At 40.7% G+C, this 20304-nt stretch overlaps 1 protein-coding gene across 1 annotated transcript; it reads left to right on the forward strand.

Moving 5' to 3' along the window:
* Positions 1 to 64: 64 nt before the first annotated feature.
* LOC135879963 (iron-sulfur cluster assembly 1 homolog, mitochondrial) lies at positions 65 to 19204 on the forward strand. The gene is made up of 4 exons (XM_065406007.1): positions 65 to 239; positions 9877 to 9930; positions 14636 to 14741; positions 16327 to 19204. The coding sequence occupies exons 1-4, from the start codon at positions 159 to 161 to the stop codon at positions 16473 to 16475; spliced, it is 390 nt and encodes a 129-aa protein (XP_065262079.1). The 5' UTR covers positions 65 to 158; the 3' UTR covers positions 16476 to 19204.
* The last annotated feature ends 1100 nt before the right edge of the window (positions 19205 to 20304 follow it).

The raw sequence follows: 20304 nt of genomic DNA on the forward strand, positions 1-20304 counted from the left end.
CAGCCCTTCCGGAAACGCTCCCCTCCGTCATCACGCACCTCAACCTACCCGGCGCGCAGCGATGACATCACACTCCGGCCGCCATGACACTAGAGGCAAACTAGAACGCACTGCCCTGTGCCCATGGACGACAGGAGAGGACGGGGTTGAGAGGCGGAATGGCCTCCTCGGTGGTCAGAGCCACGGTCCGGGCCGTGAGCAAGAGGAAGATACAGGCCACCCGGGCCGCCCTTACTCTGGTGAGTATCGCGGGGGGTTGCGCCGCGCTCGCGGCGGCTGTTAGCCCCAGGGCCAGGTCTGCGGGGCGGCGGTGAGCGGAGCCGGTGCCCGGCGGGGTGTGGGGCGCGTCTCCGGGCGAGGCTGTCCAGACCCCTGCCGCGGTGAAGAGCGGTTCCAGGGCCTGTACTGAGCAGCAGTCCGGGGGGGTCTCCTGACACGAGGGAGCAAGTGACCGGAGCCCCCTCCCGGCCGGGCTGTTCGCCTGCGGGCCTGGCCAGCGCTCTCGGTTGGGTCGCAGGCGAGAGCCGGGGCGGGCGCGCTGGGATGAATCCTGGGTCGCCGACTGTCGAGGTTTTATTGCGAGGTTGGCGATATTTGATGTTTTCCGTAAAGCTCCTGCTCCTGGAATCACGAGATTACACGAGACTCTTGGCTTTCACTTACCTTTAAAGGAGCTGTCACCTCTCGTGGTTATGCAGGAAAGCTTGAAAGGGGCAAGTAAACGCACGGTAAGGGCTCGGGAACCAGAAGATGCACAAAAAGATCCCTGTAACGAAATACACACACATGCACAAGTGTATATTTTAAACCTCAAATTTCAAACCAGTCTTGTGATTTTTACAAGACTGACTCACTATTTTGAATGTTTGGAGTCTGCAAAATTGTTGTCTGCAGTAACAATTCAAGAATCTCTAACAAATGATGCCACATACTCAGCCCTACAGGGATGTCGCCTATGCTGTGGCTGAGGTATTACAATATGTTAACAAGAGGGCATGGGGAAGAAGTTGGTAAGTCAGCTGTACCAATGTTAGCACAGGTCAGCCCTGCATTTCTCTCTATCCATCTGCACAAAGTACAGTCAAGATTTTTTTAATCCATGATTGCCCTATAGAAATGTACCTCTCAAGTGGCCCCTGGTTTACATGGGGCACTTTACGTTAAGGGTACTTTCCTTGTGCTGTGTGCGACTAAGGCCCCTATTGAACTGCTTGTAATGTGTTTGCATGTGTACATATAAGTGTATAAATAGGTAAGATTTATGCTTATGACCGCCAGTTGCTTTTTTTCTTTTGATGTCATGTCAGAATAGATCTCTACAGCATGTCCTCATCTAAAAATGCAGAAATAAGGCTCAGAGAAGGGCACTGAAATGAGCAGGCACACTTGTGAATGAGGGGGCTTCTGATACAAGGACTACTTTCTTTAGAAAAGACAATAGTAAGAAGACCAATGATAGAAATGAAAGAGACAGAGGCCTACTTAGATGTTCTTATGTATCCTTCTCCCCCACCGTATAAAGGGTGGCACTTGATGGATAAAAAAAAAAAAAAAAAGCAAAGTTAGGACCTAATTCTGCCCTCCATTGCCCAATCTCTCTCTCTCTCTCTCTCTCTCTCGTGCATGGCATCTTCATAGCAACCTTCTATTAATACAATTGTAGGTCCATCAGCCATTTCACGGCCTCCTCGGAAGATGAAAGATGACGACCTTCACACAGTCCTCGCTGTTCAGTGAGAAACCATGACTAAAGTCATCAAACCAGCCACTGAACGTTGACTGTCAACCTCCCAGTCAAAAGAGCAACAAAATAAACACACAGAAAAAAATGTTCATTCTAAAACGGGTTGTATGCAGATAATTGAGTGTAGAAGTTGGCCTTCAAAATCAGCAAAAGGAGTATGATTATTAAATGACATGCTTAACTTGTAGAACTCACATGCTACAGGCTATTATTGAGGGTACCTGATCAGTATGACTTAAAATTGGACACTTGTGAATTAAAGAGGGAAAGTATATTAACATCTGAAGTGTTGCATCTCCAAAAATAAAGAAATACAAAATTAGTAGGGCTGGCAAGCAATTAAAAACCTTAATCGTGATTAAATACATGATTTAAAAAATAATCTCGATTAATTGTGCGATTAAACGTACTATTAAAAATATAATACCATTTATTTAAATATTTTTGGATGTTTTCTACATCTTCAAATATATTGATTTCAATTACAACACAGAACACAAAGTACAGTGCTCACTTTATATTTATTTTTGATTACAGATATTTGCGCTATAAAAAACAAAAGAAATATTATTTTTTAATTCACCTCATACAAGTACTGTACTACAATCTCTTTATCATTAAAGTTGAACTTACAAATGTAGAATTATGTACAAAAAATAACTGCATTCAAAAATAAAACAATGTAAAACTTTTAGAGCCTACAAGTCCACTCAGTCCTACTTCAGCCAATCGCTAAGACAAACAAGTTTGGTTACAATTTGCAGGAGATAATGCTGCCCGCTTCTTGTTTATAATGTCACCTGAAAGTGAGAACAGGTGTTCACATGGCACTGTTGTAGCCGGTGTCGCAATGTGCCAGATGTCTTAAAGATTCATATGTCCCTTCATGCTTCAACCATCATTCCAAAAGACATTCATCCGTGCTAATGAGAGATTCTGCTCGATAACCATCCAAAGTAGTGCAGAATGACACATGTTCACTTTCATCATCTGAGTCAGATGCCAGGAGCAGACAGTTGATTTTCTTTTTTGGTGGTTCGCGTTCTATAGTTTCCACTTCGGAGCGTTGCTCTTTTAAGACTTCTGAAAGCATGCTCCACACCTCATCTCTCTCATATTTTGGAAGGCACTTCAGATTCTTAAACCTTGGGTCGAGTGCTGTAGCTATCTTTAAAAATCTCACATTGGTATCTTCTTTGCATTTTGTCAAATCTGCAGTGAAAGGGTTCTTAAAATGAACATGTGCTGAGTCATCATCTGAGACTACTATAACATGAAATATATAGCACAATGCAGGTAAAATAGAGCAGGAGACATACTATTCTCCCCGAAGTTGTTCAGTCACAAATTTAATTAATGCATTATTTTTTTAACGAGCGTCATCAGCATGAAAGCATGTCCTCTGGAAGCATGAAGGGGCATATGAATGTTTAGTATATCTGGCATGTAAATACCTTGCAATGATGGCTACAACAGTGCCATATGAATGCCTGTTCTCACTTTCAGGTGACATTTTAAATAAGAATCAGGCAGCATTATCTCCCGTAAATGTAAACAAACTTGTTTGTCTGAATGATTGGCTGAACAAGAAGTAGGACTGAGTGGGACTTGTAGGTTCTAAAGTTTTACATTGTTTTGTTTTTGAGTGCAGTTATGTAACAAAAAAAAATCTACATTTGTAAGTTGCACTTTCACGATAAAGAGATTGCATTATGGTATTGTATGAGGTGCATTGAAAAATACTTTTTTTGTTTTGTTTTGTTTCTCATTTTACAGTGCAAATATTTGTAATAAAAATAATATTAAGTGAGCACTGTACACTTTTGTATTCTGTGTTGTAATTGAAATCAATATATTTGAAAACGTAGAAGAACATCCAAAAATATTTAATAAATTTCAATTGGTATTTTATTGTTTAACAGTGCGATTAAAACTGCGATTAATCGTGATACATTTTTTTATCGCAATTAATTTTTTTTAGTGAATCGCATGAATTAACTGTGATTAATCAACAGTCCTAAAAATTACAGTTTACAGAAAGAGTAGGTGAGATACAAGTGCTTTCGAAAAACATAACTTTGAATTGCCTGACATTTTTTCATGTTAAATTTGAACTATGAGAGTGAGAAGGTAGGTGTGGTAATATTTTTTTTTATTGGATTAACTTCAGTTGGTGGAACGTACAAGCTTTTGAGCTGCACAGAGCCCTTCAGATCTGGGGAAGGAAATCAGTGTGTCTGAGCTAAATACAAGTTGGGATAGATTGGTAAACTTATGGCAGAACACAAGAGGCCACTTAAAGTGGTCATTAGAGGGTTAGATTGGTATGCATAAGGGATTTGAAGTGGGCAGTTAAGGTTGAGCAGGCGGGGAGGGGGGTGTTACAAATTGGTTTTATGGCTCATTACAACAATGTCCATGTTGAGTCCATGGTTTTTGATGTCTAGCAGAGTTATGAATTTAAGTTCCCAGGCTCGCCTTTTGAAGATATTGTACAGATTTCCTTTGTGGACAGATATTGAAAGTGAAAAGTGTTTACCCGTGGGTGATAGTGTTTTTGTCTTTTATCATTTTTCTATGCAAGTTTCATTCGAGAGAGTTGTAATTGTCTGGTTTCTCCCAAGTTGTTGGGGCATTTGATGTGCTTGAGGATGTACACCACATACTGTGATAAGCGTGTGTAGTTCCACGAATCTTGAAAGGTGTGTTCAGGGGCGGAGTAATTGATCATCATTGCAGTGGTGATATGTCTGTAAGTTTTGCATCTGTTGTTGTGGTAAGTTCTTGTGCCACTTTGAGTTGGTGTATCCTGGTCTGTGAGGAGCTTGCTTCTGATACCCAGCTTGGCGAGGCTTGGAGGCTGAAGGCCAAGAGTGTGGTTGGGAAAGATTTCTTTCAGGATGTGGTGGCCATTAAATATGGGTTATAATTATTTGATACCCCAGATGGATTCCAGTGTGGGGTGGTAGCAGTGTGCCATCATGGGGCTTGTTTGTTTTTTTTCTGTATCGAAGCAGGTTTTTTCCAGGGCATTTGGGTGGCTTTTTCCATGGTGCAATCTACTTCTCTGGTAGAGTGTCCTTGTTTGAAGTGTGTTAAGAAGTGTATCCGAGACTTTCTCTTAATAGCATATTCTGTGGTATCTGAGTATCTAGCTGTAGAGAACAGATTTTTCTGGAACTGTGGAGGTAATGTGGTGATCCGTGGTTTTTTTGTATAATGTCGTTTGTAGGGTTCAATTGTTGAAGCTAATAGTGGTGTATAGCAGAGGTGAAAGTAAGCCGGTACAGGCCAATACGGCGTACCGGTAAGAAAGTGGCTGAAGCATTCAGTACCAATTGGTAAAATAGGCTAGGTTTAACTAAAACAATAACAAAAAATCTGATTTATCGCATGTTTGCAGCAAACATCCCTCTCTGCAAGCAAACCGACCACCCCTAAGCGTAGTTGGAGAGGGAATCAGAGTTGACCTGGGAGATTAGGAGAGCTGAAAGGCAGCAGGCTGGGGGGGGGTCTAAGGAGCGCAATACAAGCAGGACCCAGGAGTGTGATTTTGCAGAAAGCCCCTTGCTCCCCACCCGGTTTGCTCTTGGGCTGGTTCTCCTGCGGGCTGCCTGCTCTCCAACATGCAGATCCACATGCGAGGGCCCTTGGGGGACGAGGCAGCTTGGGGAGCGAGTGGTGTGTGCATGCTGCAGGATGGAGGGGTGTCTTTGCGCTCCATACTCAGGGCACTGCGCTCTGCTTCCAGCCCTTGGGTTCATTCATTATTCAGCCAGCTGCGGGAGGGAAAGCTCGCCTGGCTACAATCGGGGAGAACCAGAGCCAGGAACGCTCCTTCCTTCTCCTGTGTCCAGGCTCTTTGGGGGAGTCTGTGCAGCAGTCCCTGTTGCAGGCAGCTGTGGCATGCCAGAGGCAGGGGGCTGGGGGGCAAGGCATGGGGCTTGGCAGCGCACAAGCTGGGTTTCGCAGCATCTGGCACCCCAGCTGAAACTTCTCCATCTCACACCTCTTTCCCACTGGAGGGGCTTGCTGCTGTTTGCTGGTCTGTGACACCCCACAGGCCTCAACAAATGAACAAGCTGAAAGTCATCCACAAAAGGGTATATCTACATAGCCGTCGTTAAAGCGCTGCCGTGGCTTTAATGTCAGCTGGGTAGACATACCCTTAAAGCTACTACCAATACTCTAGAACAGAGGTTCCCAAAGTGGGCGATACCGCCCCCTGGGGGGCGCTGGAACGATCCAGGGGGGCAGTAGTAGCCTCGGGTGCAATTGGGGGGGCGTTGAATAAAAATAAGGGGGCGGTGGAAGCATAAAGAAAGAAGAGAATATAAGAAAATTTTGAAAAACCGTTCGTACACGTTTCATCTGTTGTGTAACATAGAGTTAAAGTTGTAGTGATTACTTTATTTTCCAAATAAATTCACAAATTATAACCGATCAGGTGTCAAGTCCGCCAACAGCTCTTAACAAGCAAGTGTTGGCAGGCGAGCGTGTCGCGCATTGTCGGGAAGTCCAGCATGCATCGGCAGGAATATGTGCGTGTAATGACTTGTTTACAGTACAATACTATAAATAGGTGACATGTATGAAATCTAATTTAGATTGTTTCTGAATTGTGTAAAAAGCAGTTAACAATCGTGCAATAAGTATTTAAAAAATTTTATTCATATTCTATACCTTCGATCTTTACGGATTACGGATCACATACAAAGCAAATTGTATTATTGTTGTTTCAATAAAACAGCAATTTACACGTGAGTATTTTTATACATTTTCTTACATATCTACCATACGTTTCTGTGTCTCTAGTGCTTACTAATAAAATCGTAGCAGGCTTGTGTCGGTACAGTGCTATTTGAAGTGTACAGTCAATATATTTGTCATATTTTTATTACAATATTAACGAAAACAGGGGAATGAAATCGTAAAAAAACTTAACTATTAACATTTATTTATATCTATCGAATCATCTGTGTTAATTGGTAAATAAGGCGTGTGTTAATAAGGAACAATTATTTAAATAAGGGCAAACTAAATTAAAACTATTAACTGATTTTTAATTGCATATTGATTATTTTTAAATTAATTATTTCTTGATAAATTTAGTTTGATATTTGACAATTTAATATCAAATACATATATCTAATGCTAAGCAAAGAACAAAACCCAGTTTATTAGTTTCATTAGTATTTTAGTTTGGTTGTCTTTTGCCGTCTTACGCAAAAACCACTGTATACCTGATGTCGTGGGCGATATTCTAATAACACCTCTTTCTTTACTATATTGTAGGACGTAGGTAGAAATATAGATAAATAAAAGAACACAAATTTGTCACTGCATCTTTCTGTTTGTTCGCTTAAAGAAAGTAGATTTCCAGGGGGGCGCTGAGTAATTTTTTTTCTGAAAAGGGGGGCGCTGAGTAATTTTTTTTTCTGAAAAGGGGGCGGTAGGCCAAATAAGTTTGGGAACCTCTGCTCTAGAATATAACTAGTAGACAGCTACTGTATCAGAGTTATGCAAAGGGATCTATGAAGTAAAGTGTGTAGGAGTGGAGGTGGGAGGGGTTGTGATACGACCGTACCATAAGAAATTTAAGTTACTTTCACCCCTTGTGTACAGGAAGTTGATGCTAGTGTGGGGAGTGATGTGGGAGTGTTGATTCTGATGTCGGAGTGTTATACAGAGAGTTTGATGGATGGGTGGTAGTGGTTCAAGTTGTGGTGGAAATCTGAGGGAGTTTAGGTCTTCTGTCCAGACAATGAAAATATTATCAGTCTATCTCAGGTATATTGTTGGTTTCATGATTAATTTTTCCAGAAATTCTTCCTCAAGATGGCCCATGCAGAGGTTGACTTATTGGGGAGCCATCCTAGTACCGATTTCTGTTCCCATGGTTTGGACAAAGTGTGTGGTATTAAATGTGAAGTTGTGAGTGAGGATGAAATGGGTGAGTTTGACAATGTGTTTAGGGTGGATATCCAAGTGTTGTAAGTTCTCTTGTAAGTATTTGAGATAGGCAGCAATACCATTATGATGAGGGATGTTGGCGTGTACGGAGGTGACCTCCATGGTGGCAAGGATGATGTTCGGAGGGAGGTTGTTAATGTTGCAGAGTTTCTGGAGGAAATTGATATTGTCTTGAAGGAAGCTTGCCTTTTGTGTGGTGAGTGATTTGAGGTTTCAACCTTAACATTACTTTAATTATCTTGCACTCATAACCTTACGTTTCTCTTTTAATTTAAAAAAACAAACCCACAAAATAAAAATTTTCTAGTGGTTATCTGTGACAGTTACTGGCAAGAATACAATATGAAGTCAAAGGATTATTGGGGCATAAACTGATTTCCAGCTCGGGTCAAGAAGTTTCCCTTCATTATATAGATTAACCTTGAAAAATTATCCAGAAGACTTATCTGAATAGCTGCCAACACTCCAAATGCATATAGGATTTGGGGGACAGGCTTGGAAGGAATTGATTAAAAAATCACAAATTATAGATGTAATAGCTTTACCCCTCAAAACTATGATACAAAATGGTTTAAACTTCAGAACTCCTCAGTGCGTCTGTTCGCTTGGGCTGTGTGCTAAGATCGGGACATGAGACTTAGTTGATGGTTTTATCAGATGCAGAAGGAAAACTGCATCAGAATACAGTTATTTCGACTTGAGAAGGTTATCTTCACAACTATAAAAGCAAGATTTTTATTTATTTATTTATTTATTAATGAAAACTGAACTTCTGTAGAAACTGCCCCCTATTCACCATGGAAATTTCCTGATCACCATTGATAAGTGGGAGAATGCATTTGTCAATTTTGGCTTTCTTATGTTAGATTTATACCATTATGAGGGCTTATATTTTCCTTTGCATTAGCTGCCAATCTTCACCATGGGAGACATGCTATTGAACTAAGTGTGTTTGGTCTCTGGTACTGCAATTCCTGTGTTCCCCTGGTGATTGAACATCAGGCAACGTGCAGGTATATAAAGTAGATTTTTTTGATGGCTTTATTTATTTCTGAAGCCAGTTCTGTGGCACCTAGACTTTGATAAAACTGATTTCTGCAGAGCCAAAGTCTGGCTGGCTTCTCATAGAAACACTATTAGATTAAAGATCATAATTTAATAACACAAGAAAACTTATTTTATCATCTTAAACTGAAAGAATTTCAAAATTCTCAGTCTCACGATCTACGTTTAGTTATTCTAACATTTCACTCAGGTTGGGCAATGAAGGCATACTAACATTTTCTGGGTTTTATGCACTAGTACGATATTGCAGTGTATATGGTTGCAAACTTAACAAAAAAAATCTTGTGGTGAGCTTCTCAAGAAGTTTCTCAATTTTCAGTACTGTATTTTTCAAAAAGAGAATCTAAATTTTAGTCTCTAACTTCCTGTGATGTGTTCATTTATTATCTACAAATGTGTAGTCTGTCTGGCGGGAAGCAGGGGGTTATTTGATCCCCTTTACATTATGTTTTCAGCTTGTGGTGAAGTTAATTTATAAACTCTGCTCTTTTCTGTAAATTCTCATGTGCATTAACCAGTTTAATTCTATGAGACCTTGTCTACACTAAAGGGAAAAGTTGATCTAAGCTACACAATTTGAGTTATATGACTAGCGTAACTCAAATCAACGTAGCTTAGATCTACTTACCATGGGGTCCCGTTGACTCCCCTTACTCTACTCAATCAGGTGGAGTACATTAGTGGAGAGCGATCGGCGGTCAATTTAGCAGCTCTTCACTATACCCGCTAAATCAACCGCTTATGCATCGATCGCCGCAGCGTGATCCTCCGGTAAGCGTAGACAAGCCCTGAGTCTACATCTGACAGACAGCTTAAAATTATGCAATTTAGGGTGTTAATTGTAGTTTGTAACTGGAAAACACAACAAGTTGAATGGCTAGTTTATACTCTCACTAGTGACACCAATGTGAGAGGTGGATTTCTAATGTGCGGGAGGAGAAGCTAAAGTGAAAACTTGAGAGCTGTGAAGCTGGAATGAAACTGAGTTTTTTATTTGCAATGGACAGTAGAAGCAATAAACGACTGAATATTATTCAGAACTTTTAACATTTTTCAAAGCAAGGAAAAGTTAATACAATCTCTTTATTTTTCAGACTCCGTCAGCTGTACATAAGATAAAACAGCTTCTTAAAGATAAACCTGATCATGTAAGTACAAATGGATGGCATTCTTGTATGCTATTCTAATATTTTTTAGCTTACCTTATGAAGAGCACTCTTAATTATTATTATACTAGCAGCTGTCCTGTGTAGTACTTGTGATCAGTGTAAAACAATGCAGCTTGAAACAATCATTGTGGACACCATTTAGACATGAGATCTTCCTTTATTTTTTAATAAATGCATTTATCCAACAAGCTTTATTTTCATATACAAAAATCAAATGAGGTGGGGGAAAATGACTATAATGACAATAAGTCAACTGTCATAATCTTTGAGACAGATTAAACTCCAGCATGCATTTCTTAAAGGTTTAACAAAATTTTAAAGTATGTCCATACTACCACTTTAATGAAACTAGTCTAATCTGTTGATGCTAGTAAGGTAATGATTTCCTAGTATGGCAAGAGATCTCCAACTATTGATGTGAAGGTATTCTTCAAATAATTTATGAAAATTTTGAATTTCTCAAAGCGGGTTATTCTGTTGTGAAGTATGTTATGTCCACATAATGTTTCCCCTTCTGGCCTGAGGGGGAGCCAGTATTTGGGGCCTTGCTTGTTTCCATTAGGAGAAGACATTGATGCCAATAGTCAGGTATTTCTTTGGTGTGATCCTGTTTATTTACATGAATGTACACAAAGTCCTGTTTCTCTGAACACAATAAAAACAAACAGCAGGTATTTTCCTTACTCAGAGATCCAAGTCTGCTCCAGCAAGTACTATGCCCAAAAGAAAGTCTGTCTCTTATCTTCTTACCAGGGCCACTCTCACAACTACTTCTCTCGCTTTCTGTTTATCACACTCACAAGCGTGAAATCTGCAATGGTGACAAAGTGGAGAGGCCATGGTTTATGTACTCAAAAACCCAGAATGCTGCATACTGTTTTTGTTGCAAACTCTTCCAGTCTAATGTTCCAGCCACATTGGGTTCTTCAGGAACAAAGGACTGGAAAAATCTGGCATGCCATGAGAAGGCAGCAAATCACCAGAGAGCATTCTATAAGTGGAAAGAGCTTGAGATGAGACTAAGGTTAAAGGCCACCGTAGATTATCAGAATCAAGAGAAGATTGCATCAGAGTCTCTTTACTGGCAAAATGTTCTGAAAAGGCTCATTGCCATTGTGAGAATGCTTGCTACCCAAAACCTAGCACTGTGTGGCACTTCAAATCAGCTGTATGTGCCAAACAATGGAAACTTCCTTAAAATTGTGGAGCTGATGGCTGAGTTTGATGCTGTAGTCCAGGAGCATCTAGGAAGAGTCACCACCCAAGAAATGTACACGCACCACTACCTTGGAAAAACAATTCAAAATGAGATCATACAGTTCCTGGCAACGAAAGTCAAACAGAAGATTGTGGCAAATTTGAAGTCAGCAAGATATTACTCTGTTATTCTGGACTGCACACCTGACATCAGCCATACGGAATAAATGACTTTAATGGTGCATTTTGTAACAACAACAGAACCTAGTGAAAATGTCCCCGCAATGGTAACTGTCAGAGAGCATTTTCTAGAATTTATTGACATTGCTGATACTATAGGAGCTGATATGACAAATGTGCTTCTTAAAAAGCTGGAAAATACAGGAATTGCGATAGCTGACATGAGAGGTCAGGGCTACGATAATGGTGCCAACATGAGAGGAAAGAACAGAAGAGTGCAGACATGGATCCGAGAGTTAAATCCTCGAGCTTTTTTTGTCCCATGCAGTTCTCATTCATTGAACTTGGTGGTCAGTGATGCAGCATCTGAATATTTTAATGTAATTCAAAGCATCTATGTATTTTTCTCTGCATCAGCTCATCGATGGCAAATTTTGAAGCAACATATAGGAACATCCTCTCTGACACTGAAACCACTGAGTGCCACACGATGGGAAAGTCGAGTGGAGGCGATAAAGCCTATCAAACACCAAATTGGGACGATAGATGATACCATAGTTGCCATTATGGAGGATAATGCTATGACAGGAACTGTTTGTGGGAGAACAGTGGCAGAGGGAAATGGAATCACCAGAAACATACATAACTTCAAATTTCTGTGTGGCTTAGTGTTGTGGGATGACATACTGTTTGAAATAAATGTTTGTAAGCAAGAGACTCCAAGGTGTTGACCTTGATATATCTGGAGCAATGGAACAACTGGACAAAGCAAAGTCATACCTACAGTCTTACTGGTCAGATGAGGGATTTCAAAACGTTCTGAAGAGTGCACAGAAGTTGGCAGAGGAACTTCACACTGAAGCTATTTTCCCACCCATTCAAGAATACAAGAGTCACCGAAGAAGAAGACATTTTGATTACGAGGCACGGGTTAATCCCATAAGAGACTCCAAACAACAATTCAAAGTTGAATTCTTTAACCAGGTGCTAGATTGTGCAGTACAGTCAGTTGAAGAACGTTTCATGCAGCTCAAGGAACACAGCAGTATATTTGGGATGTTGTATGATATTCCAAAACTCCTCACTATACCTGAAAAAGACCTACACCAGCAATTCAGGGCACTAGAGACCATGTTGACACATGATGACATACGCGATATTGATGCGAGTGATTTAGGTGATGAACTGAAAGCCCTTTCAAGATGCATTTCAGCAGGATCAACTCCAAAGGCTGTTCTGGAATATATGTGCACAAATAAGATGACCACCCTCTTTCCAAATGCTTTTGTTGCTCTGCGCATACTTCTAACACTTCCTGTAACAGTTGCCAGTGGAGAACGCAGCTTCTCCAAGCTGAAGTTAATAAAAACACTCTGTTAGGGGGCTTATTCCTTCACCCTCTCACTTCTCTGGTACTTCTCGCATGAACAGAGAGCAACAATACCTGAAGTCCAAAGGCGCAAACAATTTGATGTTTATTGGGGTAAACTTCCAGCAAGCATGATTCCAGTTTCCTTCCTCAGTGTCCCCGTTCCCAGCTCTGACACCACAGAACCATCCCTGTTCCCATTCCCTGTTCCCATTCCCCCCTTAGCAGAACATGATTCCAATTTCCCCACCCCCATTCCCTGTTCCCATTCCCCCCTTACTTCCTGATTGACTGCAGACTATATAGTAAAACTTGAGTTTTGCTTAGCTATACCTTAACCGATCATTTTACTGAAATTTAACTAACCAATCCTAACATACAGTAACATGGTTATTTAACCAATTATATTCCACTACCTTAATTAGTTTACACCCAGCAAAATTAATTATACAGCAGACAGAAACAATTACAGAACCAGACAGAGACCATGCAAATAAACATACAAAACAATACAGAAGTGAGGATTTCACAACTACATCTATACAGAAATAAGGGTTTTACAACTACATTTATACAGACATAAGGGTTTTCCAGCTGTGTCTATTGATAAGTGAGTTCTTACCAGACAGAAAACTATCAAACTAAATTTTTTTTACATGTTCTAGGCTTTTCCCTTTATCTGGAGGTGATAGATCGGATCATCTTCCTAACAGCCCCAGATTGCCTTATTTTAATGTGACTGGTTTGGAATGTGAGGATGTGACCGTTCACTTCTCAGCTTATGGCTGCCTCTGCTGCTTGGCCCAAGCGAGGAGGCATGGGGGCGTCATTTGAGTTCCCCGCCTCAGGTGCCAAAATGTTATGGGCCGTCACTGGACTGAATTATGAGTCAGTGTGGCTTCCTGGGTCAATGTTGAGCAGATCTTAAAAATAGGAAGGGCTGAGTGGTAATATGGATAATGAAAATTGCAACCCATGTAACTTTTTAGTATACTGTGAAATAGAGGTTCTCTCCACTAATCAGGATAGCAATGCTGTGAAAATGTAACTGTATTTGGCTCAGCCTCAAACTTGCCAGCATTACGTAAATTGCTTCAATTGCTCCTACAATGAGGAGAAGTAAGCACCAGCCTGTAACTCATTGCAACAGGCATGCAGAAGATCTGTACTGTGATTTTTACTGGGGCAGATGAGAGCTGGGTGAGAGAATTTGGAATGCATCCCATTAAGCCCTAGAACTGGCTTCCTTTCTATGGTGAGTGAGTGTTCAAGTTTGTAAAGTGTTGTGGACTGACAGTACTATATAAGCATAAACTGTCTCATTTGAAGTCATAAAACCATTTGGCTTTGAAGCAAGATTTTCTCATCCAAACTGCTTATAAGACCAAACACCTACAAGGGTGCCAACAGTTTTACTAGTGAATAACATTAGAACGCTATTTTTACATACTGTAGGTCTTTGTCCACAACAGGAAAACTTATATGTGTAGCTTTCCACCATTGCAACACTTCATGTGATAGCAAAAGTAGAATGGAAGTTGTAGTAGAAGCAGGGCTCAGGCTAACCCTGACAATATGATGGTAGAAGTGCCTCTGCTTCATTGACATTTTCATCACTATTACTACCACTAGTGTAGAATTATAGGTATAAATTGTACTAGTGTAGTGCATAGGAGTTAGGCTTCAGTTTGAGTATATATTATGCATTTTATAACTTAAAAGTTCTGACTCACTCTTCTAGTCAGTCTGTAACCCCCCCCCCCCCCCCCAAAAAAAAGAAACCCAAAACATTTTGGCTCTTCATTCCTAAAATGAATTCATCCTAATTTTAACCCTAGATGACAGGGGGGAAACATTGAATGGTAGCTATCGAGTTTCCAACTCTCTGCTGGCACACTGTACATTTAAATAAAAGTGAATAAAACTCTTATATTTCAGGTAGGTGTGAAAGTTGGAGTCCGTACAAGGGGGTGTAATGGACTTTCATACACGTTAGACTATACAAAAACAAAAGGCGACTCCGATGAAGAAGTAGTTCAAGATGGTGAGTGTTTATTTGTTCTTATCTATTTGAAGCAGTAAAAAGGTGGCGAGGGCAGGTGCAGAATAACTTGATTACTAAACTTCCAAACTATAATGGAGTAGAGACAAGATAGAATTTACTAGCTGCATGAAATTACTGAGAGAAATCCTTGGATACCCTAGTAGGAATTGCTGTTGCTGTCACTTTAGATTCCATTGTAAAAGTACCCACTTGTTAAAACTTCCTGGATTAAATTAAATACTGCTAGCCCAGAGGGTACAAATTGCATCCTCTTCCCTCCCCACCATATGTCCAGGCTGTACCATGGGTTGGAGTTCTCCAGGGCCTGGGAGGCTATGTTTACATCTGGTGGTGGGGTGGCAGCTTTAAGTTAATGCTTGAGTATCATAGGATCCTCCTTGTGCAGGTTGCTTGGTGGAGCACATCCTCCAGCAGACTTTGTCACAAGCACTTCTTTGTCAGCACAGCCTACTTCTTTTGGCTAACCTTGGTGGCTCCAGGCCCCTGGGGTTGCTGCATCCCTGGGTTACATTGATATACACTGGCACCGAATATACTTAGATGAAACAAAGGACCTTCCAAAAACACTGCTTTTATATAAACTAATGGATTCCCTTCTTGGGTTTATCATTATTGGTATTTTTTCATCTACAAAGCCAAATTGGCTTATTAAAATGAGAAATCATAAATAGTCTATAAATCAAAACTGCAGTCTTAATGTTCAGCATCCTGCAGCCTGTAAAACTTCTGTATGTTATTGGAATAGGCAGGATTTCCAGCTATTAAGACTTTAGAAGCACTAATTCCTAGCCCTGATTGTTTTACTTTATAGTATATTGGATGGACCTTACACCTCCCATTAGTACAGAACTAAATATTGCTAGTAACACAGCTTCACCCATATAACTTTGGCAAGGAGAAGGATAATCCATTTGAGAAGGAAATAAGAAAATATTTTTGAGGCAGGTTTTCTTTAAAAAGTCAGCTGCTTGAAAGCAGTGCAGAGCTTTGGAATGTTAGTAATCCCAGTAGAAATGGATTAATTAACATAATTCATAGACACCAAGGTCAGAAGGGCTCACTGTGATCATCTAATCTGACCTCCTGTATAACACAGGCCATAGGACTTCCCAAAAATAATTCCTACATCGTAAGTCTTAAAAAAAAATTCCAATTGTCAGTGATGGTGAATCCACCATGGCCCTTTAAGTTCTTCCAAGGGTTAATTACTATCACTATTAAAAATGTACATCTTATTCCAGTCTGTGGGAGTGTCAAAGCTGCACTTTAATCGCACAGTTACACAATTATATTGGCTTGACCCCTCATGAAGTGTAAATAAAATATACCATAATATCAGTACTCAACCATTTACAGATAGCAAGTGATAGTAATCTCAACTTGAGTTCTTTAGCAGAGGCAAGTAAAGGATGAATATCCTGAAAGTAGTAAGAAAATGCAGCACATTTCACTGACAGACCTCAGTTTTTAGCTTCATTTTATATCAGTTATCTACCAGATTGTACTGTAACACAAGACCTGTGTCAGATTACATAACAGTTGTTTTGTTTTTGTCCCATTCAAGGAGTCAGAGTGTTTATTGAAAAGAAAGCACAGCTGACACTTCTAGGAACTGAAATGGACTATGTAGAAGACAAACTATCCAGTGAATTTGTTTTCAATAATCCAAACATCAAAGGAACCTGTGGCTGTGGAGAAAGCTTTAACATTTGAAATCTCAGGACTATTACCTTGGCTTTTAACACCATGAAACACTTCTTCATCAGTGTGACTTTCTAAAGCTGTCACATTTCTTTCAGGTTTTTAGGCTATGTAACGTGTGGCTGCATTTCAAGGAAAATAAAGCGAATGCATTTTGGAAATGTAACCTGTGTGTTAAATTTCAGCACTGGTGTATTTATGCAGTAATTTGGGGTGAATTGGGCTCTAGACAGTAAGAACAGCGAGGGGCAGTAGCACTTCTGTGTTTTCATATGTGATGGGAAATAAATCTCAATATTTCTCCTTTTCTTGTCATTTCCCTCTCCTTCACCCCTACCAGCCCCCCAAAAAGTGTTCTGTAAGAACACACTCCATGTGCATTCTGCTTTAATTAGAAGAAAATGGTAGGGCTGTATATATATGAATAGGTTTCAGAATTAACTTATACTCATTTAAAAAGAACACACACACAAAAGAAGGTATGTATCTGCCAGACGTTTCCAATGTCTTCACCCCTTGATGCTTTGATTATGGATTTAGTGGTGATCTGTTTGCAAAGAAAAATTAATAAGCTCTAAGAGGGAGGAAATCCTGCCTTCTAGTGCGAAAATTTTCATATGTTATGTCAGCAACTGTGGCTACATTTTGGAATGGGCTAATTCAAGTCTCCAAAGTTATGCTCACCCTTTCATTTTGAGTTATCTTAGTGCCTATATAAATGTTTGTGCTTGCTACAAGGAAAGGAAATCTCTTTGTTGCAGCCACTAAGACAAGTAGTGTGGTGTTCCAGAATAATGCAACATCTTCAACCAGTTGAATGTTAAGGCAGAATGTGCACAGGCCTCCTTTTCCCACATCCCATGTAGCTGTCTTTTCCCCCAGTTGACCAAGACAGCAAAATTCCTAAACTGCTTCCAACCCAGTACATGTATGTATTCCCCCTATGCTGTCTGGTCACCCAACAAGGAAATTATTTTATGATGGTGGAAGGAATTTTGTCACTTTCCTGTCGTCATACTCACGACTTACTTTCTGTCACAGCTGAAACCTCATTGGTAACTTGAGTAGATGTTAGGTTTTCCCTGGTAAGGTTGACTCTAAATTCTGCTCAACAGTTGTTTGAGATGAAGGTAACTTTGTAAAAGGAAAATTCCACTGTAGTTTAAAAAAACAGTTCAGAATCTTTGACTTATATAAAATCAATGAAATTAGCTTTTTAGTTAAACTGACACCAGGCATTAATTTAAGGGAAGACAAAACTTATTGCTTGGAAGAAGCCATTTGCTTTGATAGAAAGAAACTAGTTTTATCTCCCTCTCGCACATTAAGATCCTTCTGGCTACACACCAATCTTCCCAACATGTATCATTCTTCAGCACCTCCTCCCCAACTACTCAGGTATCGGTAAATATCTCTCCAGGCTTTCTGGAAAGCCAGAGTAATTTAAGTGGCCACGTATGCACCAAGCCACTCACTTGTGCAGCTTGCAGGAGGAGTAGAGAGGGGAAGAAGCTATTGTTACTAGAGTAGTTGAGCTGAAAGTTGGGGGGGAGGGGAGGAGATGGAGGTGGAAGGGAGCTCACAAGGAATACCTGAATGCTGGCTTTAAATAAGGAAGGAGTTGGAGTGGGGGAAGGAGATGGAACTGAATAAGGCATAAAACCTGGAGATTTACTATCCAGGGGTGGATTCATTCTGGAGAGCTGTTTATTGGTACTTGAGAGGGAGAACTGTGGACTGTTACCTGTTGAGGGAGTGGGAATGCAGCTAGAACTGGTTGAGGGAGGAGGAGATAAATCTATGGCATCCTCCCTGCTGTAGTCAGCACAGCCCACAAGAATAGAGGGTTGAAGCTTCCACGTGTATTGCTTAATTAATATTCATACTTGAATTTTAATTATTTTGTAATGTATGCAATTTTGATGTAAAAACACTGGAGTTTTCCTTTATCAGCTGTCATACACAAATAGTTGCTTTATTATATATAGTAGTTATAGAACAGTAACAAAGTATATAGGGAAACCATGACAACAGGCTCAGTAGATTTGAATTTCTAATGCCACAGTCCTCCATTCCTGCCAAAAAAAATCAAGTCTGTGTGGCATTGTAGAGCTAATGTCTAAAATAGTCCCAATGATCGACTAATTCTCTCATTTGTAAATCTATTCCTTACATTCTTTTTTTTTTTTTTTTTTTTAATTTCCAGTTACAGGTGGTTGGTAAAAGTGCTATCCCTGTATTCACTCTAACTCTGTTCTTGAGGGCTTTTGCATATTCATGGGTTCGTGTATATGCTCTGTTAGTGAAAGTTTATACTTTCATATTTTGTGAAATAGTCTCTGAAGAGAGTTGTCATATTTACTAAAGCACCTAACGCACAATCTATTAAAGTACATTTATGTAAATGCTAGTAACTTATGTATGAATATAGTTTTGTTAATCAGTCCATCTATAACGTGTGCAATACTGTATGTAGAGTTCTCAGCTGTAATAAATAACTGCCTGTTGATAACATTAAATACTCTTGTTTTGCACAGCTGTAAAAAATGAGCACTTCAGGCTCATACAAGTAGCTCAGTTATAGCATAACACTGTATGGCTTGTAAAATGATATTCACTGAGGAATATTCACTTCATGTTTTCAAAGTACTAATAACATTGGAAAAATACAGTAGGTATGTAATAAGAATGTCAGTTTTAAGTATAAAAATGAAAATATTTTGCTAGTCTGAGAATATACATACATTGAAGTCGTCTTTGTACCTTAACGGGAAAAGTAGGGTGATAAAGGGTAATTACGTTTTTTGTTAAACTGTTCAACTTTCTCTCTTAAGGCTGAAATTCAAGCAGCCAGATGTTCATTTTTAAAATGTCTACCTGCCAAATATACATCATATAGATTCCTCTAAGGGGAGGAAAAGATTTTGTATAGAATAGATCTTGTGTTGGTATACAGGTTTTATTGGCATGAGTTTGCAGTGGCTGTGTGACTCACAAGTGGGAGAAAACAAGAATTATCCAGGTCATGCCAAAGAAGTGCTAGTAAAATCTTTATCTACAGCAAGGGTGGGAAAATTACTGCCTGTGTGCTGCATCCAGCCCTTCGGACATTATAATCCTGCCCTCGAGCTCCCGCTGGGGAGCAGGGTCCGGGGCTTGCCCCGCTGTGCGCATGCCATGGCTCCGCGCGACTCCTGGAAACAGCGGCAGGTCCCCCCTCCGACTCGTACATGTAGGGGCAGCCAGGGGGCTCTGCACACTGCCCCTGACCCAAGCGCCACCCGCGCAGCTCCCATTGGCTGGGAACTGAGGCCAATGGGAGCTGCAGGGACAGCGCCTGCGGACGAGGCAGCGCGCAGAGCCGCGTGGTCGTACCTCCGCGTAGGAGCCGGAGAGGGAACATGCCACTGCTTCCAGGAACTGCTTGAGGTAAGCGCCGCCCGGAGTCTGCACCCCTGACCCCCTCCTGTACCCCAACCCCCTGCCCGAGCCTTGATTCTCCATCACACCCTCCGAATCCATCGGTCCCAGCCCGGAGCACCCTCCTGCACCTCCCAACCCCTCATACCCAGCCCCACCCCAGAGCCTGCACCCCTAGCCAGAGCCCTCACCCCCTCCCGCACCCCAATCCCCAATTTTGTGAGCATTCATGGCCCGCCATACAATTTCCATACCCAGATGTGGCCCTTGGGCCAAAAAGTTTTCACACCCCTAATCTACACACACCACATTGTATTTTTTTATGCTGAGTTTTAGAAAGCATTATGCTCTTTATTATCATTCCACCTGTAGTGGCCACCTTAGTTACCGTGTATGGACTTCTGCGTGACAGGAGAAATTA

Source organism: Emys orbicularis, chromosome 6 (genome assembly GCF_028017835.1).
Source record: "Emys orbicularis isolate rEmyOrb1 chromosome 6, rEmyOrb1.hap1, whole genome shotgun sequence".
NCBI lineage: Eukaryota > Metazoa > Chordata > Testudines > Emydidae > Emys > Emys orbicularis.

Coding starts and splice junctions, on each gene's coding strand:
- LOC135879963 (XM_065406007.1), top strand. CDS start 159: ATGGCCTCCTCGGTGGTCAGAGCCACGGTCCGGGCCGTGAGCAAGAGG. Junction 240..9,876: donor CCCGGGCCGCCCTTACTCTG/GTGAGTATCGCG, acceptor TTTATTTTTCAG/ACTCCGTCAGCTGTACATAA. Junction 14,742..16,326: donor TGAAGAAGTAGTTCAAGATG/GTGAGTGTTTAT, acceptor GTCCCATTCAAG/GAGTCAGAGTGTTTATTGAA.